This window comes from Heterodontus francisci, chromosome 7 (genome assembly GCF_036365525.1).
Source record: "Heterodontus francisci isolate sHetFra1 chromosome 7, sHetFra1.hap1, whole genome shotgun sequence".
Classification (NCBI taxonomy): Eukaryota; Metazoa; Chordata; class Chondrichthyes; order Heterodontiformes; family Heterodontidae; genus Heterodontus; species Heterodontus francisci.
In genome coordinates, this window is record NC_090377.1 from 116,534,478 (window position 1) to 116,558,853 (window position 24,376).

Below are 24,376 nucleotides of genomic sequence, written 5' to 3' on the forward strand. Positions count from 1 at the left end.
AGGTAGTTGACATTTGTTCATACTTTCTATATGAATGGAGGCATTTAAAATTAAATGGTTAATGCCTCTGCTGGCATACCTGAGTTAGGAGTTTGGCTTTGTACTTGTAAGTCTTGCAGTAATTTGCCAGCTGTTATTCTGCAGGTAGGGCTGCTGTCAAAGGTGGCCAGAGAAAGTACAGCAAGATTTTGGAAAAGGGTCAGCAAACGAGTGAAACCTTTTTTGAATAGAGTTTTGAATTTTATTCTTGAAAAGAGGTTAGCCTGAGCGCTGGCAAAAATGTTGCTTTTCATTTCACGTTATTTGAAAAGCCCCTTTAAGACTCCATTCCCATGGTGTGGAGCAGATCCAGGCCGGTTTTTGCAGCTTTCTCTGTCTGATCCTCCGCCCCCGGGAGTCGGTGCTTGTACACGCCGGGCTGGCGGAGCGCACTCGCTGCTCTGCTCTTTGCGGAGATGCTGAGCTCGCTGCGAGCCCCGGGATCCGCTCTCAGTGCCCGGTGCCTCCGCGATGCAACACTGAACCCCCGCTGCACGTTTACATCTGCCAGGGAAGGAGGAAATTAATGGCATTCAGTCCCCAAGCTCTGGCTGTTCGCACACCTGCCTCTGTGCTGTATCCTGCATAGAGTGGATTCTCTCTCACACGCACAGCATCGGTTTGGTGTTAGACGTTCCTCCTTTGGGTATTACGTCTTAGACCCACCAGGTGTTGGCTGTTGCTCTGTTGAGTGGTCCAGTGTCGGATGTTCCTCCGTTGATTGGTCTACTGTTGGATGTTCCAGGTACAGAGGAGGGTGGAAGGAGCCATGTACCTGCTGGACAGCGAGCCATACCCCGAGATGATGAAGAGGGGAACTCCTCAGAGGAAGACCGTCTATCGGATCTCCCTCACTCTCGTCAAACGGGAGGCTGCCACTGCCGAGGCTGGTGGCAAACCTTCGCCATCCCCCCAATCCGAGGGGGCTCCAGACCGGCCAGGTTGTCCCAGCGGTGCTCACCAGCCCGGGAGCCAGTGTCCGGCCGAGTGTAGCGAAGCCGAGGACGAATTTGAGCCACAAGCGAATCTTCGGAGCTTTCGGACCTTCAGCACCGGCCACCTGGAACTGGGCAGGCTGAAGGTGGCCAGGAGGTCCCGTGAACTGGCCTTCAAACTCAAGGACAATCCACCCAAAGACCTGGTCACATTGAGGTGCAGAGATGGGACTTCAACCAGACCGAGTAGCATGCTGGCGACAGTGGATGTGGAATTAAAAAACCAGAAAAATTGGACCCATTGCACTGAGAGCTTGGGGACACGGGCTGAGCCCAAAGAACAGGTTACTGGGACTATCAATATCTTAAACCAGGGAAAGGGCCAACAAGAAGGCACAGCTTGCACTGAAGGAAGTAGAAGAGGTGATCCAGCCATAGCCATTTGTGAAAAGGAGCTCTCAACACCTTTACAGTCCATTAATACAGAGGCACTTTGTCCAAAGAAATCACCAAGAGCAGATGGCAAGTCAGCTTTGAGGAAAATCGAGACAACAGTCAAGAGCAACTCAAATGATTCATTGAAAAGTCTGTCAGGGGATAAGGAACTAATCACAGTTTCATCTCCTGGTTCAGAGCCTGATTTCTCTATGCATATTGTTCCAAAAGGAGAGTATGGTTTACTGTCAATAGCTCCAGCAGTGGGATTATCTCTGCCATCTGATTGTTCAACAATTTGCATAGATGCCATCAAACCAACTCCCCCGATGTCTATGGCAACAGACAAGAGGCATCCAAGCTTACTCAGAAGAAGCTTCAGCTTCAGACACTGGAATGGCGAACTAGTGAGGTTTAAAGCTTTATCAAAGGAGAAACATCATGGCAGCTCCAGCTGTCTCTCTGGTGTGGAGGCTGGAAGCGAATTCAGAATCCAAAAGCCCGAGTCTTGCTGTGGGGAATCTTTAATGAATGAGAAGAGGAACACCTTGGATGTTGGGGAAGTGCTGAACAAAACTGATCCACTCTCTGAGCCTGGACGGTGGGAGCGGGGAAAAAGAAAGAACAGGACTTTAGACAACAGTGACATTCACAAGCTTTCTGCAAACCTGGAGATGGGGAAGGATGGCTTTTTAACAGGTGCTGTAAGATCCAGTTCCCAGGAGCACAAACTCTTCAGGTTTTTTAGTGGTATTTTCTCAAAACGTGATGGTACTTCAACACCTGTTACAAGTCCTTATGGAAAATCACACAGGGATTATGTTGCCAAATCCAAAGGAAATGCTCGCAGCCAGAAGAAGGGTATACCAACCCTTGAGCAGTCCAGCAGTGAGAGCATTGATGAAAATACTTCTCAAAACGGTATGGCATTGATAGTATTCTGCTCTTTGATCAAACTGTGTACCGTCTGATAACTTAGACATTTTCTGAAAATTTGGTCAGTAGGTTTGCATGTAACTTAGCAAGTCTTGCAAATATAACTAGGCCGAGGACACCACTGGGTTGCAAATCAGAAAGTTAACAAATGGTTACTGCGGTCATATATTAGTGTAGGTGGGAAACAGTGAATTCATGAAGTACATTACTGTGCTGTGTTTGTCAGTTAGGAGGGAATGTTAATAATTGGTGATGTTTGATTGACGCTGAGGTGTTTTCTACAATAGCATGAGGGCTTTCAGCTCCAAGCATGCAAACCCCTAATGGATTTTATGCAATTCCTTTTTGAAGAGAGCATAACCCAGACAATTAGCTTTGAGATGGCAGTTACATTATGTGCATTCAACAATCCACATGATGGGTGCTGGAAAGCTTGTAATTGCAGAATGGAAAAACATGTTAAGTGTGGCATTTTGCGAGCTGCAGAAGACTGAACAATTTTATGAAATTGTACAGAGCTGCATTTTATTTCATTGCATTTTTCTGGGTTTCAACTACACAAAGCAAATAGCCTGCTGCATGAAATATTTGCAATCAAAATAATGTCTTCAGTTGAGTTTTTAATCATTTAATTTGGCTAGAAATGAGAATTGTGTATATTACTGTTTAGTTCTTGTGTATTGGATAGCTTTCATAGTTGTAAAACATTTATCCTGTCATAGCTACAAAAAATGCTAACTTTGACTGTTTTAAATTATTTTTGAAATGTACAGGATCTTGAAACTTAAAAACACACTATTCTCCCATCCAACAATGTTTTTGTTTTAAATCTCCCTTTATGTGTTGCACACTATTTTCTGTAAACTTTGCATTTTAGGTCATTAATCATCAATTCGTTTGCATTTGACGAAGTCAGTTATGGTTGCAAGGTATTAATCATATGTGCACTGTGAAAGAGAAAATATTGTAGCAACGAGTCTTAGGTGAGCATGTAGATAATCATAAAGCTTCCTGTAAATAAATGGGAATCTAATATTTTAGGACCTGCTAAGAATTAGGTAAGTTATTCTCTTTCTAAAAGGCTACTGTCAGAAATGGCATTTGATTTGTAGGAAGCATTGAAATTTGGAAATCAGAAGGAGAATGGTGTTGCTGTGTCTGCCATGTTGAGATCTTTATCCACAGATGATTAAGGTCAGATAGAATTAAGGTCAGGATCTGTTTAGGGTTTGAAGCCTGCATGAATATTCAAAGGCATGCCAGATGCTGAGGGTTAGTACAGAGTATTGGCTTGGCAAAAATCAAATCCGAATTTGATGTTGCATTGTCTTCTGTGGTGGCTAGGGGGAAATCCCCATTAGATTTGAAATGTTGAAAAGGTCATTTGGTAGCATCTCAAGGCCAAATATTAACTGAGTAGGCACTTCAAATGATTTAACATAATGGAAAGCACCATTATTTAATTCTCATCAATATTTAAAGAATAGGATTATTTACCTACCACCGGTTTGAATTTACTGTTGATATTTAATTCAGAAATAATGTAGGAATTCTTTTAAATTTAAATCAACACACGTGTTATTTTTTGTGTAGTGTTCTTGAATGAGAAGAATGCAGAGCTCTGTAAAGAGACTTAACAATTTTCTAGTGTGGGTCTGCAGAGACAGAAGGCGCTTGGTGACCTGCACAGGGACGAAAGGCAGAGGGGAAACTGGTGGTTGGTTTTGTAGAAAATTAACTCATCAGTTACTGGGCTGGATGTCGAGAAAATTGTGCATGGTTACTGACATTTGATCGCAAAAAAAAATACTCGTGACTTGAAGAGGTTTGGATTTGAATCCCAGCATCAACAGATGTTTACTTTATGAGTTTTTTGAAGGAAGAATGACTCTAGTTTCCAATGAGTTATTTAGGTGAGGGAGTACAAACCAATGGTTTAAATCAGGATCCTAAGTGAGTTGACCATAGACAATCCCTGTTGTGCTATCCTTGCTTCCCTCTTGAAGGAGGAGATGTCTGATATGAGTGGGGTTGGGGAAGAAAATTGGGATTTAAATTTTAAAGTGTACTTAGAAAGTATTCTTACAGAAGTATACACTACAATAAATTATAGCACCGTATCTTGGGGACTGAATGGATAAGGTTCGAGACATTGTTGTATTCTGGTGCATTAATCATTTCATTCCTGTGACATTCATTCATGTTTTTGTTACCTCTGGACTTGACTATTCCAATGCACTCCTACCTGGTCTCCCACATTCTATCCTCTGTAAACTTGAAGTTATCCAAAACGCTGCTGCCTGCGTCCTAACTCTCACCAAGTCTCGTTCATCAGCCCCTGTGTTTGCTGTACTACGTTGGCTCCCGGTCTAACAACATCTTGATTTTGAAATTTTCGTCGTCGTTTTCAAATCTCTCCATGGTCTCACCCCTCTCTATCTCTGTAATCTTCTCCAGCCCCACAACCCTCTGGGATATCTGAACTGCTCTAATTCTGGCCTCTTGAGCATCTTTATTTTAATCGCTCTACCATTGGTAGCTGTGTCTTCAGTTGCCTTGGCCCCGTTGACTTTTACAAGACTACTATGAAGTGCCTTGGGATGCTTTTATTACATTACTGGTGCTATATAAATATAAGTTGTTGTTGGCAGTTCCCAAAATGAGTGTTCTCTTTTCTAAGTTAAAAGTCTGAAGTTTTGCACTTCTGAAACCGTTTAATTAGATAATTCTGCAGATACTCATTTGTGTCATGTTTGTGATAGTCTGTCAATGCAAAGGTTTGCAAGCAGGTTTAACAAAAGCTGTGTTTTTTGGGGGCTGGGTGCTGCAGTAAGTTAGACATAGATCTTTCATTTCTCAGACCTGGGTTGAAAGATACCCCAAATGTTTGAGATCAAAGCTTCGTCTGTGTGCTGGCTGCAGGATCACTATGTGAAAAGTCCTGCTTTAGCAGTCTGCTTCCAGTTCCTGATGAACTTGGACAATGTCACAACAATGGCCTGAATTCAGTACGAAAAAAAAACTGCACTAGCACAAAGGAAGATGGGTGTGGTTGTTGGAGGTCAATCATTTCAGTCCTAGGACATCACTGCAGGAGTTCCTTAGGATAGTATCCTAGGCCCAACCATCTTCAGCTGCTTCATCAAAGACCTTTCCTCAATCATAAGGTCAGAAGTGGGGATGTTTGCTGATGATTACATAATACTCAGCACCATTTGTGACTTCTTAGATACTGAAGCAGTCCGTGTCCGCATGCAAGACCTGGACAACATTCAGGCTTGTGCTGATAAGTAGCAAGTTACATTCGCACCACATAGGTACCAGGCAATGACAATCTCCAACAAGAGATTCGTGATAAAGCAAGCGGGTGGAAGGTTATTGGGGGTAGGTGGAAATGTGGAGTAATCAGTTCAGCCATGAACTTACTGAATGGTGGAGCAGGCTCGAAGGGCCGAGTGGCCTACTCCTGCTCCTAATTCGTATGTTCGTAAGAGAGGATCCAACCATCTCCCCTTGACATTCAGTGGCATTACCATCACTGAATCCCCCACTATCAACATTCTGGGGCTTAGCATTGACCAGAAACAAAACTGGACCAGCCATATAAATACTGTAACTACAAGGGCAAGTCAGAGGCTGGGAACTCGCCTCCTGTCTCTCCAATGCCTGTCCACCATCTATAAGGCACAAGTCAGGCCTGTGATGGAATACTTTCCATTTGCTTGGATGGGTGTGGCTCCAAAAACATTCAAGAAGCTCGATACTATTCAGGGCAAAGCAGTTCACTTGATTGGCACCCCATCCATCAACTTCAACCTTCACTCCTTTCACCACTGACGCACAGTGGTAGCAGTGTGTGCCATCTACAAGATGCATTGCAGCAAGGCACCAAGGCTCTTCAGACAACACCTTCCAAACCTGCGACCTCTGCCAACTAGAAGGACAAGGGCAGCAGATGCACTACTACCTGCAAGTTCCCCTCCAAGCCACACACCATCTTGATTTAGAACTATATTGCCGTTCCTTCACTGTTGCTGTGTCAAAATCCTGGAACTCCCTTCCTAACAGCACTGTGGGTGTACCTACACCACATGGACTGCAGTGGTTCAAGAAGGAAGCTCACCACCATCTTCTCGAGGGCAATTAGGGATGAGCAACAAATGCTGTCCTAGCTAGCGACGCCCACAATTTGTGAACGAATTTTTAAAAAATCACCCTGAAGCCACAGGCTTGCTTGCATAAGAACTGGAAACATGGCACGTTGGGATTTTTCTGAGGTTAGGGTGGAGGTAAGTATTAAAAAAAAAGAAATGAACTTGCATTTACACAACACCTTAACAAGTGCTCAGGATGCTCCAAAGTGCCACTGTTTAGTCAAAAGCCAATTTGCACACAACATGGTCTCCAAAATAGCAGATGAATTTAAGCCCAAGTTTGCTTGTTTTTAGTAGTTGAGGGAGAAATGTTGATCAGGGCACTGAGGGAACTCCCTGTGACCCTTCAAATAGTGGCAAAGGATTTTTTTTCACATCCACATGAAAATTAGGACTAGGCAGATGGTTTTTCGTTTAATGTCTCATCTGAAAGACAGCACCTTCAAAAATGGATGACTTCTGTGTTATAATACCAAACTAGATTATTTATTTAAGTCCTTCTGATTGGTCATTTGGTAGCACTCTCATGTCTCAATGTTAGCAATGGTTAAAGGGAAATTAACTTGCACCTAATTGTGTTTTGAAAATGTTCCATTCCCTAGTACTGCTATATCTGGCCTTAGTGAGAACAAAATGCACATGAAAGTGGTATTTCAGAAGTATCGCACATCATTTTAATAATACTAGACTGTGAATATCAGAATAACATGAAAAGTGAAGAGTTTGTCAGATCTGCTCATTTTGGCATCTGATATGGGATATTCTTATTTCTCTCTTTGTTTAAAAAAAAAAGGAAAGTGGTGTCTTCATATTTTTAGCTTCAAAGACCAAACTCCTCTCTGACACATCACTTAAAAGTTTAAGCCACAAGTACTGGAATTTCAATTTTTTTTTTTGAAAATAATGGGCAATCTGATATAATTTTACCTAAGAATGGGAAGAGATTTAATCAGTTTGAGAATTTGAAGTGAATTTGGCATACCCTGATGGAATTTTGTGGACAGATTAATTACTTCATAGCGTTATATTTGTAGAATGCTTTTGCTGCATTTCTGTTCTGTGCAGGTTTAATGTTATATTTGTGCTATACCGTGCAATACACTGCTGGAACTTGGTGATAGAATACTTTATATTATACTAATTAAATTGATCTTAAAGTAATTTTGTTACATTTGTCATGATGTATATTTTTTTGCCTTGACTATTAAGATGATCCCTGTGCAAACACTTTCACTATTACCACACACCCAGATCAAGTATATTGTTAAATGCACTGTCCTGTGTGGGATTGAGTGCTACAGATTCAGATTAATGAGTTGTGTGCACTGCTTTAGCTATTGTTAGTTGGAGTTGCAGTTAGAGGTGCAGTGCTTCTGGGGCTAGGTAGAGAAAAATTAGCCTGAGTGACCACTCCTGTCCGACCACCAGAAAACGCGTGTATGCGCATGGCAGCTTAGGGCAGGACTGGTTAAACCACGATGCTCTTTCATGAACAGCCTGCGGATCTGTACTGTCTGGACTTGCAGGCGAGGAATAGATGCCTGGATGAGGTACCAGAAGGCATCCAGTGACTGTGGAACTGTACCCCAAGATCTGTTGTGTCTTTCAGGAGAGGAGAGAAAAAAATGGGGAAAAATACTACCTGCAACTGATATTTTCGGAAGCATTTTAGTGATGTGAACCCTATGTCTTGCTTCATTGTGCAACAAGTTACAGCTTCTTGAAAGCAGCTTGCTGGGCGTTGAGTGCTGGGTATGGTTAGCTGTTTAAGAGCAGATCTGTGGCAAGTTTCAGTTAGTTTTCTAGGATGGCATCTAGGAAGACCCTATCAAAAGTTGACCAACCGCTTCTAAACAAGCTACCAATTCAAGCACAGTCTTAAACATGTTGTTCCCTTGGCTTTGGAGCTTAAATGGTATCATCAGAATAAGATAAATATGTGAAAATTTGGAGGAAATGTACACGTTGAAATATCTAAGTAAAGTAAATGTGGTTTTAGTTTAAAAATTAAGATATACAATTCAAAGAGACCCCAGGAACATGCTCCACTGGGGAACTGTGAATTTTAAAATCAGAAATGATGTGTTATGATACATTTATTTTGTTTGTATTTTAAGGTTTGTATTTTTAACAGAATAGCCAGATTGTAACCTACCCCAAAAATTTCACAATAGTCACTCTCTTGCATTCCAAACTCCTCGGTTCAAAAGCTACCACTAAACCTCATGATTCTACATGCTTTATTGACTTGTTGAATAGTATAACAGTTGATAGACAAAACTTACATTTATATGCTGCCTTTAACATAGTAAAATGTTCCAAAGTGTTTAACCAGGAGGGTTATCAAACAAAGCATGGCAGCCATAAGGTGATATTAGGGCAGATGACCAAAGGCTTGGCCAAAGAGGTAGGTTTTCAGGAGTGTCTTAAAGGAGGTGTAGAGAGGGAATTCCAGATCTTGGGGCCTCGGCAGCTGAAGGCACAGCCATCAAGTGTGGAGTGATTAAAATTGGGGATGTGCAAGAGGCCAGAATTGGAGGAGTACAGAAATCTGAGGGTTGTGGAACTGGAGGAGGTTACAGAAATAGGGAGGGGCAAGGCCATGGAGGGATTTGAAAACAGAGATGAAAATTTAAAAATTGAGACATTGCTTGACTGGGAGCCAATGTAGGCAGCGAGCACAGGGGTGATTGTTGAACGGGAAAAAAAGTTATAGTGGAAGAAAAGGGTGCACAGGTTCATATTTTTTGTTATCGAGTCATACAGCTCAGAAACAGCCCCTCGTGTCTGTGCCAGCCATCAAGCACCTACCTAGTCTAATCCCATTTTCCAGCACTCGGCCCGTAGCTTTGTATGCTGTGGCGTTTCAAATGCGCATCTAAATACTGCTTAAATGTTGTGATGGTTCCTGCCTCTACCACCTCTTTAGGCAGTATGTTCCAGATTTCAACCACCCTCTGGGTGAAAACATTTTTCCTCAAATCCCCTCGAAACCTCCTGCCCCTTACCTTAAATCTATGCCCCCTGGTTATTGACCCCTCTGCTAAGGGAAAAAGTTTCTCATCTAATCTAACAGTGCCCCTCATAATTTTGTATACCTCAATAATACCCCCCACCTCAGCCTTCTCTGCTCTAAGGAAAACAACCCAAGCTTTTTCAGTCTCTCTTCATTGCTGAAATGCTCCAGCCCAGGCAACATCCTGATGAATCTCCTCTGCACCCTCTTCAGTGCAATCACATCCTTCCTATAGTGTGGCGACCAGAACTGTACACAGTACTCCAGCTGTGGCCTAACTAGCGTTTTATACAGCTCCATCATAACCTCCCTGCTCTTATATTCTATGCCTCGACTAATAAAGGCAAGTATCCCATAGGCATTCCTAACCACCTTATCTACCTGTGCTGCTGCCTTCAGTGATCTATGGACAAGTACACCAAGGTCCCTCTGACCTTCTGTACTTCCTAGGGTCCTACCATCCAGTGTATATTCCCTTGCCTTGTTAGTCCCCCCCCAAAATGCATCACCACACATTTCTCAGGATTAAATTCCATTTGCCACTGCTCCGCCCATCTGTATCGTCCCGTAATCTAAGGCTTTCCTCCTCACTATTTACGACACCACCAATTTTCATGTCATCTGCAAACTTATTGATCATACGTCCTATATTCACGTCTAAATCATTAATGTACACTACAAACAGCAAGAGTCCCAGCACCGATCCCTGCGGAACACAGGCTTCCACTCACAGAAACAACCCTCGACCATCACCCTCTGCCTCCTGCCACGAAGCCAACTTTGGATCCAATTTGCCAAATTGCCCTGGATCCCATGGGCTCTTACCTTCTTAACCAATCTCCTATGCAGGCCCTTATCAAAAGCCTTACTGAAGTCCACGTAGACTACATCAACTGATATGTAGATCAGGGTAAAGCTAGTCACCTCCTCGAAAAATTCAATCAAGTTAGTTAGACACGATCTCCCCCTGACAAAGCCATGCTGACTATCCCTGATTAATCCCTGCCTCTCCAAGTGGAGGTTTATCCTGTCTCTCAGAATTTTTTCCAGTTGTTTCCCAATCACTGATGTTAGACTCACTGGCCGGTAATTACCTGGTTTATCCCTGCTACCCTTCTTGAATAATGGTACCACATTCTCTGTCGTCCAGTTTTCTGGCACCTCTCCTGTGGCCAGAGAGGATTTGAAAATTTGTGTCAGAACCCCTGCTATCTCTTCCCTTGCCTCACATAACAGCCTGGGATACATCTCATCTAGCCCTGGGGATTTACCCTCTTTTAAGCCCGCTAAAACAGCTAATACTTCCTTTCAATACTAATATGTTCAAGTATATCACAATCCCCCTCCCTGATCTCTACACCTACATCATCCTTCTCCATAGTGAACACAGATGAAAAGTAATCATTTAAAACCTCACCTTCGCTCCACACACAGATTGCCACTTTGGTCCCTTTTGGGCCCTACTGTTTCCCTGGTTATCCTCTTGCCGCTAATATACTTATAAAATGCCTTAGGATTTTCATTTATCTTGTCTGCCAGTGATTTTTCACGTCCCCTCTTTACTCTCCTAATTACTTTTTAAGTACCCTCCTACACTTTCTATACTCCTCTAGGGCCTCTGCTGTTTTCAGCCCTCTGAATCTGCTATAAGCCTCCTTTTTTTCCTGATCCAATACTCTATATCCCTTGACATCTAGGGTTCCCTGGACTTGTTGGTCCCACCCTTCACCTTAATGGGTATATGTTGGCCCTGAACTCTCACTATTTCCTCTTTGAATGATTCTCACTGGTCTGATATAGACTTTCCTACAAGTAGCTGCTCCCAGTCCACTTTGGCCAGATCCTGTTTTATCAGACTGAAATCTGCCTTCCCCCAATTCAGCACCTTTTGTTTCTGGTCCGTCTTTGTCCTTTTCCATAACTACCTTAAATCTTACAGAGTTATAGTCACTAGCCCCGAAATGCTCCCCCACTGACACTTCTACCACTTGTCCGGCCTCATTCCCTAGGATTAGGTCCAGTACTGCCCCTTCTCTTGCAGGACTTTCTACGTGCTAGCTCAAAAAGCTCTCCTGGATGCACTTAAAGAATTCCGCCCCCTTTAAGCCTTTTGCACTAAGATTATTCCAGTTGACATTGGGTTAGTTGAAATCCCCTACTATTATTACCCTATTATTTTTACACCTCTCTCAGATTTGCCTACATATATGCTCCTTTATCTCTTCCCTGACTGTTTGGAGGACTGCAGTACACTCCCAGCCAAGTGATTTCCCCTTTTTGTTTTTAAGTTCTACCCATATGGCCTCATTTGAGGAACCTTCTAAGATATCATCCCTCCTTACTGCAGTAATTGACTCCTTGATCAACAGTGCAATACCACCTCCTCTTTTATCCCCTCCCCTGTCACGTCTGAAGATTCTATACCCTAGAATACTGAGCTGCCAGTCCTGCCCCTCCCTCAACCATGTCTCTGTGATTGCAATAATATCATAATCCCATGTGTTAATCAATGCCCTCAATTCATCTGCCTTACCAGTAAGATGCCTAACATTAAAATAGATGCAATCCAGCCTTACAATTTTTCACTTGTGCCTTCACAGGTTGATATTTGATCTGTCTTCCAGACTGACTCTGTTTCTTTTCTATATTTGACTGTGCATCACCCCTTACTGTACCTCCACTCTGTATCCCATCCCCTTGGTAAATTAGTTTAGACCCTCTCCCTCCAACAGCACTAGCAAACCTTCTAGCAAGGATGTTGGTCCCGTTCCGGTTCAGGTGCGATCCGTTCAACTTGTACAGGTCCTACCTTTTCCAGAAACCGTCCCAGTGATCCAGGAAACTAAAGCCCTCCCTCCTGCACCATCTGTTCAGCCACGCATTCATCTGCTCTATCCTCCTATTCCTATACTCACTAGCACGTGGCACTGGGAGTAATCCAGAGATTACAACCTTTTGAGGTCCTGCTTTTTAATCTACCTAGCTCCCTAAATTCTTGTTGCAGGACCTCATCTCTCTTTCTACCTATGTCGTTGGTACCAATGTGTACCATGACCTCTGACTGTTCACCCTCCCCCTTCAGAATGTCCTGCAGCCGCTCTGTGACATCCTTGACCCTAGCACCAGGGAGGCAGCATACCATCCTGGAGTCACGCTTTGACCACAGAAACGCCTATCTGTACTGCTTGCGATAGAATCCCCTATCACTCTAGCTCTCCCGCTCCTTTTTCTCCCCTCCTATGCAGCTGAGCCACCCGTGGTGCCACAAACCTGGCTCTTGCTGCATTCCCCTGAGAAGCTATCTCCCCCAACAGTATCCAAAGTGGAAAATCTGTTAGATAGGGAGATGGACCCAGGGGACTCCTGCATTACCTGCCTAGTTCTTCTACTCTGCCTGGTGGTCACCCATTCCCTTTCTGTCTGAGTAGTCTTTACGTGCGGTGTGACCACCTCCCTGTATGTGCTATCCACAATGATCTCAGCCTCGCGGATGCTCCACAGTATCTCCAGCCGCCGCTCCAGATCCGAAATGCTGATTTCGAGTAGCTGCAGCTGGAGACACTTCCTGCACGTGTGTTCATCCTGGACACGGAAGTGTTCCTGACTTCCCACATTACACAGGAGGAGCACTTCACGTTTGCGAGCAGCCCTGCCATGATTTACCCTTTGTTTATTCCCTTAAATTACCCAACAATTAGATTATTTACACTAGGGACCTTGATTCCCTAAAAAGAAAACACTACCTACTATATTAAAAAAAAATTCCCTTTACTTTAGTTACTTACCCAGCTATTTAGAGTTATTTCCTAACAGCAGTGACTCACCAACCAGTGTAACAGAAAATTTAAAAAATAAGTTCTGTTTCAGATCTTCTTCAACGCAATTTGCATTAGCCCTTTTGTTGAGTACCAGCCAATGAAAAATACAGACTTATCAAAACATTGCTTGTCATTTTCCAATACTGGTACTGTTGGATACTGTTGTTGCAATAATTAATTATTTTTCACAATGTGTCTTTAAAGTATGGGCTGTTAAATGATTGTGTATTTTTTGTCAGTGGACAGGAGAGGAAGCCTTACTGATGGAGTGAGGAGTGGCAAACAATCAGTGAACAATCTCTGGAATGCAGCATTGTATCTACCTTTTCAGGCATCGCGCTGCTCATTGACCCATCTACCTTCTTTCCTTTCTAGCTGTGCTGTGCTTCATCAAGCTCCATTGTTTTTCTAGATCTGTTTGTTTGCTTGCTTGCTTGATAAGTTTAAAAGATAAAATCTACATCATTAGGCAAAAATAAGGCCCCTTCAAGAAAGAAGGCTTGTCTCAGGTCAATGCTTGAGTCTGAAGAAAGCCTGCAGCTCTCCCTCTCCTCTTCCTCCCTACACTGATTGTTCTGGTCTTGTGGCTCATGGGAGTGATGCACACAGATTAAACAGGACTGCAGTTTTCACTTTGCTTTGTCTGGTTAAATTTTAAAAAAAAATAGCATTTATGGCTGAAACTAGTTTGATCTGTATGAGAAATGGAATATCGGTTGTAAAAAAGATCCGTTTTATACCTGACTGGAGCATTGGCCTGGTAACTCGTGGGTGTGACTGCGATGTTAAGTGCCATGAGTTGCCTATAAATCATGCCTCTTCAGATATCTGTTTACATATTTTGTATTATGTGTGAAAACGTTATTTAAATCATTTGAATTGCAATTTTACAGGATTTATCTTCTCAAACTTGTGTCTGGAAAGAGAAAGTGGAACACTCTCTAAGCATCAGAATGCAATATGGATAGTTATAGGTACACCACTAATGGAAGTAACAATTTCAAGTGACCATTAAGTGCATCACACTTCTTAATTGCTTGCTCTCCTACACTGATGCTGTTGTTGTTTCCCACATTGGGCATTTTCTTGTGGCCTTTCTTGATTAGACAGTTAATTATGTATCAGTTTATGCTTAGTTCTGCGCAGTTTTAAGCTTTGGACTTGCATCCACTTGGAAGTGTTTTAAGATTTCCCAACCACCATCAGTGGTGGAGCCTTCAATCATCTTGGCCCTATTCTGTAGCACTCGCTCCCTAAATTCATCTGCCTTCTCTTCCCATCTTTAAAAACTAACTTTTCAATGTTGCCTTTGGTAGTCTCTCCTCTGTCAAGCACCACGGGCCATTTTCTTCACCCATACATGTAAGTTTTTCTCAACTACCTCAGAGAGATGGTGAATTTCTTCCTATGTTTTCAGTTGGGGTTCAATTCAAATTGGATCACCCAAAAGAGTGGGAATTTCAATAAACTTTTGTTCTACTTTAGAGTAGCATACAGTGCTGGAGGACATTGTTCCCAATGTGGAATAATTGCTCCGATTTTCATATTTACCACCAGCGATTCATGGCAGAGGAGGAGAAGAACCTCTGCCATGTAAGAAGAGAGGGAAAAAAGGTGTTGTGGACTGAATTGTGGGTTTTTTTTTGGAAAGGCCAAACGTGCATGATAGTTTTCACTTGTATTGGATGATGGAGTGATTCTGACAGTTGTTGCCTTCCTCCCTGGAAGGTGCTATTTTAATTGCAGCAGCAAAATGCGACCGTATGGTGGTGGTGGGATTTCTGCACTTGTTATTCTCCTGGGGTCATCATCGATTGCAAGAAAAGGCACTGATACAAATGATGAGGCTTGGTGACTAGCTCAAGCCCAGATATCCACTTGTATATGAGAATACAGTGAGTCTTTTCCATTTAGATTGAGTTGCAGAATGCTTGATTAAGATTCTGTTAATTTGAAAATGCTGTGTATTAAACTTGGAGGATAATAAACGTCTGTATTCTAACTTGCATTATGTGAAAATGAGAAACTTAAAGCTGCAAAAATATAATTCTTTCATAAATCTAGTCTAATCCTAATGCCTGCTGTCTGTCAAGATTGTGCAGTAATGTTTACAGTAAAAGTGTTTGATAACGCAAGTGTACATTGTTGTAGTAAAATAATGCTTCCGAGCAGTGAGATAGGACATTTCCCTTTAATCTGTTGTAAAACAAAAATAATCTATCTCTTACAGTTTAGTGGATATAAATGTCGCATTGTATGCTACTGAGTCTTAGAAACCTTCCAGGCCCCAGGGTTGATCCCTCTCAATGCTGTTAATGTCTCTAAGGCACAGCACTGGGGTTTAGGGAGCTGGCTATATGATTCACCTCAGGGGGTTGGAAAATCAACTCTGGTTCTTGCTACAGCTGATTGCTATCTGTTATGTCCCGCTGCACAAATTGTGTTGTTCTCAAAACCATTCTGAGCAGCAATCAATATGGATGCAGTGGGAACCCTGGTTGATTTCCAGTCCTACTGAGTCATGTATATGGATATTGGGTAGGTCTGTTGGTGTGACTCCCCTCCCTCGCTCGTATAGCCTGAGATCCTCAATAATCAGATTCATGTGAAGAATTGTTCCTCAAAATGAGGCACTGATCAGCTGTCAGCCAATCCAAACCCTCGTCTTGAGCAGAAGTGCGGCAATGTTTGTAAGTCCTGCCATGTGATCCAAGACATGTTGTTTTAAGGCGTGAGATTAGTAATCACTTTTTGTCCTAACTGTTGTGAAACTGTCCTCGAAAGACAGCTACAGAAAATTAATATTTCAAACAAATAATGTATAATACTGGAAAATGAAGTCATCACGATTCCAATGTTCAGGTACAGCCTTTCGTAAAAAGCACCTCTTCTTCTTCTTCGGCCTCCTTGTCTCGAGAGACAATGGGTAAGTGCCTGGAGGTGGTCAGTGGTTTGTGGAGCAGCGCCTGGAGTGGCTATAAAGGCCAATATTAGAATGACAGACTCTTCCACAGGTGCTGCAGAAGAAATTGTTTGTCGGGGCTGTTACACAGTTGGCTCTCCCCTTGCGCTTCTGTCTTTTTTCCTGCCAACTTCTAAGTCTCTTCGACTCGCCACACTTTAGCCCCGCCTTTATGGCTGCCCGCCAGCTCTGGCAATCGCTGGCAACTGACTCCCACGACTTGTGATCAATGTCACAGGACTTCATGTCGCGTTTGCAGACGTCTTTAAAGCGGAGACATGGACGGCCGGTGGGTCTGATACCAGTGGCGAGCTCGCTGTACAATGTGTCCTTGGGGATCCTGCCATCTTCCATGCGGCTCACATGGCCAAGCCATCTCAAGCGCCGCTGACTCAGTAGTGTGTATAAGCTGGGGATGTTGGCCGCCTCGAGGACTTCTGTGTTGGAGATACGGTCCTGCCACCTGATGCCAAGGATTCTTCGGAGGCAGTGAAGATGGAATGAATTGAGACGTCGCTCTTGGCTGACATACGTTGTCCAGGCCTCGCTGCCATAGAGCAAGGTACTGAGGACACAGGCTTGATACACTCGGACTTTTGTGTTCCATGTCAGTGCGCCATTTTACCACACTCTCTTGGCCAGTCTGGACATAGCAGTAGAACCCTTTCCCATGCGCTTGTTGATTTCTGCATCGAGAGACAGGTTACTGGTGATAGTTGAGCCTAGGTAGGTGAACTCTTGAACCACTTCCAGAGCGTGGTCGCCGATATTGATGGATGGAGCATTTCTGACGTCCTGTCCTGTCTCGGGAGAGACCAAGGCTATGGGAGTAAACCCCGTAGGCGGTCATGTGTCACCTTTGGCATGTTTCCGGCAGTTCCTGCAGCCATACCGGTGCCAAAAGTCATGCTCTGCACTCCTTTGGACCCCACCAGAAAAGCCGAGAGGGGGGGTTTTGACGCTTGGGCAACTCTCAACCTCCATACATTCGCCCAGTCATGCGCCATAGAGAGGTCACTCCATAGTCGCATCACAGCGACCGAAACAACACGGAAGGCAGCAGTTACGGGTTATAAGTCCAGCTCAATTGGCGTAGAGATTGGGCGCCACGGGTTGCCTTTGTCGGTGGGAGAGGTCATCGCACCTCACTGGACAGCTACCGCCCGCCTCAAACCAGGCAGCCCCCGGTCAATAAGGTTCTGTCCCGCCACAGTCCACCTGCTTCAATGGGTGCTTGGACTTAGGGTCATTGTCCGAAAAATGGACTGCAACACCGCACCAAACAGCACGAAAAAAGGAAAGAAGGTACCAGCCCTTCGTTTTGCAAGCTGGAACGTCAGAACAATGTGTCCTGGCCTGTCGGAAGACCTTACGCAAATCAACGATTCTCGGAAGACCGCCATCATTAACAACGAGCTCAGTAGACTCAATGTGGATATTGCAGCACTTCAGGAGACACGCCTCCCTGCGAGTGGATCTCTAACAGAGCAAGACTACACCTTCTTCTGGCAGGGTAGGGATCCTGAGGAACCAAGACAGCATGGAGTGGGCTTCGCCATCAGAAACTCCTTGCTCAGCATGATAGAGCCTCCCTCAAATGGCTCGGAACGCTTACTGTCCATCCGACTGCTCACCACCTCTGGTCCAGTACACCTACTCAGCATCTATGCTCCAACACTCTGCTCCCCACCTGAAGTTAAAGACCAGTTCTACGAGGAACTCCATAATATCATTAGTGGCATCCCCAACATCGAACATCTGTTACTGCTGGGGGACTTTAATGCCAGGGTTGGAGCTGACCATGACTCATGGCCCGCCTGCCTTGGGCGCTATGGTGTTGGAAGGATGAATGAGAATGGACAGAGACTGCTTGAGTTGTGTACCTATCATAACCTCTGCATCACCAACTCGTTCTTTCACACTAAATCCTGTCACTAGGTTTCATGGAGGCACCCAAGATCACGTCGTTGGCACCAGCTGGACCTCATTGTCACAAGGCGAGCCTCCTTAAACAGTGTTCAAGTCACACGCAGCTTCCACAGTGTGGACTGCGACACCGACCACTCCCTGGTGTGCAGCAAGGTTAGGCTCAAACCAAAGAAGCTGCATCACTCCAAGCAGAAGGGCCACCCGCGCATCAACACGAGCAGAATTTCTTATCCACAGCTGTTACAAAAATTTCTAAATTCACTTGTAAAAGCCCTTCAAAACACTCCCACAGGGGATGCTGAGACCAAGTGGACCCACATCAAAAAGCACCAGTTGTACATTATTTGTTCATAGCATCTGAATCTTTCAATAAGATGACTGTCTTGTGCACAAAGACAGCTCCATTATCATTTCTGTAATAATATCAATCAAAATCAGAATGCAAATAACTTCAGCGCTGCATTCTGTAATTATTGTTGATTTGTGACCTCTTTTACTTGCTGTTGTTTGGAACATTATGATCCAGTTGAAGAAATGGAGGCAATTGTTGCCTTTGTAATTTTTGGTTTTGAGAAAATAAGAGGGGGCAGCTGGGACAATGGATGGCAGTTTTGAATTGTCAAAATGAAAGAAAAGATTTTTCCTCCTGGGAGCTTTATATTGAGATGGTGCTGATCACACTATATTAATGTGGCTAGCGGTGGTTTTCGTTATGTTAAATGCAATTCACAAGAGACTGGGATCAAGTGATCATTGCATTTACTCTGCATTTTCAGGCACAGACTGTCTTCTGAATCATACCTATTTCACTGCTTGATGTTGCATTGCACCCTTCACGTTGACAATTTGCATCTTTGTTAGCCCGCAATAATTAAGATAATTTTATGGCAAGTGCGCTTAGATTTTTTAGCCAGTAACTTGGTGAGAATGTTTGTATGATATTGTTGCATTTTGGTTGGCTGACTCTATTCAAGGACAATTGGTTTTTAATCCTTGGTTTAAATTCTCCATCAGTAGTTTGCATGAGCCGTTGCTGTATTTGTTTCTGTCTGCAGTTACTTTGAATAATTTGACTTTGGGGGGTTGCTGAGAGAATATTTGTGATTTGGAGCTTAAAGCTAAGATCTCATACTGTAGACATAGAGAAAATAGGTAAATGTTTTGCGTGTGCAGTCGCTGTAACTTTCTAACTCGGCAATGGACAGACTACCTTTTACTTTAAAGGGTCTGATCTTTTTTTATTGGATATGCACATCTAAACTGTTCAATCGTTTTGTTCAGCTTTTTTAAATAATTGCTTAAGGTTTTATCCATTTGGCTGCAAAGCAACTTCTCTGTTTCTCCCAAAAATTATTGTTTTCCCTTATTCCATTGGAAAAACACATTAGTGCTTTCTCATTGTTAGCTGTTAATCTCAGTGGTTTTTTTTGGATGAGTGCATTCATCAACATGATGGAAGTCAGTGCTTGTCATTTAGTGCATCCAACTCAATCTAACAGGGACAGATTCAAAGTAATGCCTCTGAGCTATTGATTGTAATTGAACACAATTTCTGTCAAATTAGGGGCCGATTTTGTGCTGTGGGTCCATATCAACTAAATACTGCATTGTGATGGCTCAATGTTCACTTCAGGTAGTACAGTAATCTTACAACCAGCGATGGAGAGAGATTGGATTCGAATCGAGGTATCAAAAACAAGTGTCTTAAAAATCCCTCAACTTTCAGAAATCTGGGACAGAAACATCTTTACCCTCTTTCCAAGGCGATATTAAGTAGGGAGCCCTCGATGGGTTGTGCTGAGGTCAGAATGTGATCTCTGATTGAGTTTTAAAGAGAAAAAACCTAATTTCAGAAAATTGTTTTGTGCAAAGTAATAAATAGCAGATAGATATTTATGCTTTTACTTTGTGTACCAATGAATTGAAATAATTATTCCAGCCAAACGTTAAGGGTCTACTAAGAGTATTGCTTTAGGGCTGTGTTAGTACTGGTTTGGTCTGCATTCTCTTCTGTGATGTATCTGTGTGTTTTGTGCTGTGGTTAGGAAGCTCTGTAGTTGCTGTGCTTTGTGCTGCTTGTACATGCTTGAGTAATCAAACCAGTTCTAGCCTAGTTCACTAAGCAAGATAATTGGATGGTTGAGAGTAAAGGTTATGACAAAGGCACGTTGTAGAGGCCATCTTCAGTGTGTGCTTGTGATATACAACCCAAGCATTTGGGTGCGTTTTGTAAATCTGAAGGCTGAGAGCATCTTGTCGAACAGTGAATGATCACACAGGCTTTAAATGTCACGTTGCAGTGTTGTGGGCTACATGGTTGCTAACAAAGCTTAAATATCTTTTCTTTTGTCATCCCCAGCCTCCCTGTTGGAGGCTTGTTTATGGTTCATAGCACCAATGTTCGGGGTTAAATTGCGTGAGGTTTTGAATGAATCACAACTCATATAATACAATTCTGATATTTGCAACCGTTTTGTAAACTTTATATGTCATTGTTTATGTTGCAGCACCTACCGTGAAGTGACTTAGAATATAGCTTGAGTTATTCAAGGCGTGGAATCTTTGAAATTTTGGTTAATAATGGTTAAGTGCATTTCAGAGTTCATAAAGTGTAACACCTTTTGGCTGAAATAAATCAGCGACAGTGGCATAGCTCTTCTGTAACTCCAGAGTTGCTTCTTCCTTGCGGGGATGGGGGGGTGGTGGGGTTGATGGGGAGCCGGGGGGTGGACAGAACACGCTCTTGAGGCAGTTTCCATTATGAAAGTGCTACTGATGTCACATGCATCACTCTTGCAGCATCAGGTGCACTAGCAGTGTGACAGTACCAATTGATTGTGTGCTTGGGCAAGTGTGGGAGCTCACTTTTACACAAGTCTTGGGAACTGTTACTGGACCCGATGACTGCACTTTCATATGGTGTCTGATGCAGAATGGGACTGGGTGAGAGTTGTACATGTTTAGGAGGTAAATATAGCTCTCGTTCTATCTTTATCTTCCTCTTCCTTTCGCTCTATCATTCTTTTTTCTCTTTCTTGTGAGTGCTCTCTCTCTCTCTCACTCACCCACACATTATTTTTGTGTCCCTGGCAACTGGAGCCCAATGACTGTATGAAGTGGAATTGCTGCTCTGCAAATTAAGTAAGAGAAGTGAGAAGAAGTGACACCTTCTTAACTATTGCTGTCTCAAAATTTAATAATTTACTTCAGGCATGTGTTTTCATAAATTATAGCTAATATGTAAATATGCTCACATCCAGCTAATATTGGCCCGGTAGGTTTTTCAGTAAGGAGTGATTTTTGGAATTGCGTTCAGTGTAGTCTTTATATGAGATTGAAATGGTTATTTCTCCTTTTTAAAAAAAGAAGTCAAAAGCAAGAAGCCCTGAAGAATTGAACCTCAAAAATAATTAGGTGCAAGAGAGCTAAAAGGGTTGGAAACCTCTAGATATGGGAAATGTAAATGTAATATATTGAGTAAGAGAGTTGGTTGCACTTGAGTCTTGCACTTGTTCTCTGGTCTGTTGGAAATCTAAGCATGGCATATTTTGATCTTTGATGTAATATGTTCAGGACATCGAATGCAGCATAAATCTGATCATTCCCTGGTTTATTAGTTCAAGCAGAGCAAGGCTTGTGCTGGATATGTTTTATTGTAGGTAGGTAGATTTATGGCTGAATTCTCGAGTGTGTACTAAACTCCCCTCTCGCTGTACATGTGAATACCTGATCTCTTATTTGGAGCCAAATCTAACTAACTTAGCTATTGTGTTGTGGCACAATAAGGGATAAAGCTATTTAGCAATTGAATTTTATTAGATTAAGGAGATTAAAAGCAGTATCTGTGTTTAGGTTATTGTGCAATGGACAATATATGTACAGTTTTAGTTGGAAGTGGAATCTTGTGTGCTTTCTTATTCATAGTTCTTATTAATACTGTATTTAATATTTTAAGCAATTAAGTGTTCTTTGTAGTATAGCTGAAATAACCTGAAATTTTGTTCAGCTATCTCTGATATCTGGACAGTGAGACCCTGTAATCTGTAACTGCAAGAGTAACCTTATAGGTATGTATGTATGTGGATTTTCAATCATTCCTATGCCCAGAGTACATAGCAGGGCGTTTACCATGGCCTTGCAACCGAACTTCATGTATGTATCTGGGCAACAAGCATCTGTGAATTCTCAGTCCATGAGTACCTTTCCCCCTCAGCTTGATCTAGTGCCTGTAAACGCACATAGTTACATCAGGAGGTCACAGGATTTTCCGGAGGTAACAGGCAGTAGTATAAGGTGTGACTTTCTGTTACTCTCCCAAATCTCTGGCGAAGTGTTAAAAAGCTCCTGGCCTCTGTTATAAAATTGACAAATGCTGGAAAGGGACTGTAATGCTGCACATTCCATACTTTTTTTGGACACAGCACAGGGCTCAGCAGAAATATTTGGAGAGAGCAAATTGTGATCCTTGGAAAAATCCCAGGGTATTTCTTTGTAACCTGAGGAGGATTGTATTGTATGGCTCTGCATGGATTGAATAGTGCCAGGAAGCTTTTTTTTGAAGAAACTGTGATGCATCTTTATCCCTGGAAGAGCCTGTCGGCACCCCAATCTTATGTAACCCATTATTAAAATAACTTGCATTAATATAGCACCTTTAATATAGTGAAATGTCCCAAGGTGCTCCACAAGGCAAAATTTAACACCAAACTGCATAAGCAGACATTAAGACATGTGACAAACAGATTGATTTTAAGGAGCTTTTTAAAGAAGGTGAGAGAGTTGGATTGGTTTAGGGAGGGAATTCCAGAGCTTGGGGCCTGGGCAACTGGAAGCACAGTTGTCAGTGATCAAATGATGAAAATCAGGGATGTGCAAGAGGCCAGAATTGGGGGAGTACAGAGATCTTGAAGGGTTGTGGAGCTGTAGGATGTTACAGATAGGAGGGGCGAGGCCATGGAGGGATTTGAACACAAGGATGAGAATTTTAAATGTGAGGTGTTACCAGTCCAGGAGCCGAAGTAGCTTAGCAAGCACAGGGGTGAAAGACATACAGTCTGGAGTTATGAGGGGACTATATGATGTAGTGAAATTGCAAATTTTCCTTTTGTCGCTAATACCTGAATTAGAATTCAGTTCAGGCTGAGTTGCTAGATCTCTGTTTGACCTGAAGGATCCTGTGGGAAATGAGTACAAGGCACAAGTCAGGAGTGTGATGGAATACTCTCCACTTGCCTGGATGGGTGCAGCTCCAATAATACTCAAGAAGCTCGACACCATCCAGGAAAAAGCAGCTCCCTTGATTGGCACCCCATTCAGCACCTTCAACATTCACTCCCTCCACCATCGGTGCACAGTGGCAGCAGTGTGTGTACCATCTACAAGATGCACTGCAACAACACACCAAGGCTCCATCAACAGCACCTTGCAAACCTGCGACCTCTACCACCTAGAAGGACCAGGATAGCAGATGCAGGGAACACCACACCTGCAAGTTCCCCTCTAAGTCACACACCATCCTGGCTTGGAATTATATCGCCGTTCCTTCACTGTCACTGGGTCAAAATCCTGGAACTGTCTCCCTAACGGCACTGTGGGTGTACCTACACCTGATGGACAGCAGCAGTTCAAGAAGGCAGCTCACCACCAACCTCTCAAGGGCAATTAGGGATGGGCAATAAATGCTGGCCTGACCAGGGATGCCCACATCCCATGAATGAATAAAAAAAGATGGTTTCAGCTTCTTGTAGATGTGAGTCCATCAGCACAGAACTATTCATAATTTAGTACATTTTTCACCAAGTTGTCTCACTCTGAGTCACAGGGACCAAGATAGGAAAAGAGAATGCCACTGTGGTCAGTTGTAGAAGCACATCTGAGGTAAGTTGCAGGTTGTGGCAAAGTAGAGAAAATGTTGCTGTTTTACGGGTCCGTGACACAGGATGACCTGCTATTATTTGATCTGGACAGTTAGTATGAGAAGTGTAAAGTGTTCATGCTCCAGCACTGGCATCCCTTACCTTGATGAGCAGGGATAGCGACCGTCCACCCCCACAACACCCGATAAAATAAATGCAATGTGTACAGTCTACCCTCACACCTCAATAAAGTCTACATTACTCCTTCACTGCTAAAAATGCTTGAACTTTAGCTAG

General features: G+C 43.1%; 1 protein-coding gene across 4 annotated transcripts in view; it reads left to right on the forward strand.

The window, feature by feature from the left end:
* agap1 (ArfGAP with GTPase domain, ankyrin repeat and PH domain 1) overlaps positions 1 to 24,376 on the forward strand; it is a 727,575-nt gene that overhangs the window by 248,520 nt on the left and 454,679 nt on the right. For 3 of the 4 annotated variants that reach the window (XM_068035972.1, XM_068035973.1, XM_068035974.1), the window contains exon 1: positions 613 to 2,330. The exons of the other annotated variant lie outside the window; for it this stretch is intronic. In XM_068035972.1, coding sequence (XP_067892073.1) covers positions 776 to 2,330 — 1,555 coding nt within the window. In that variant the 5' untranslated portion in view covers positions 613 to 775. Of the gene's footprint in view, positions 1 to 612; positions 2,331 to 24,376 lie in introns of those variants that run through there. 4 annotated transcript variants of the gene reach the window in all.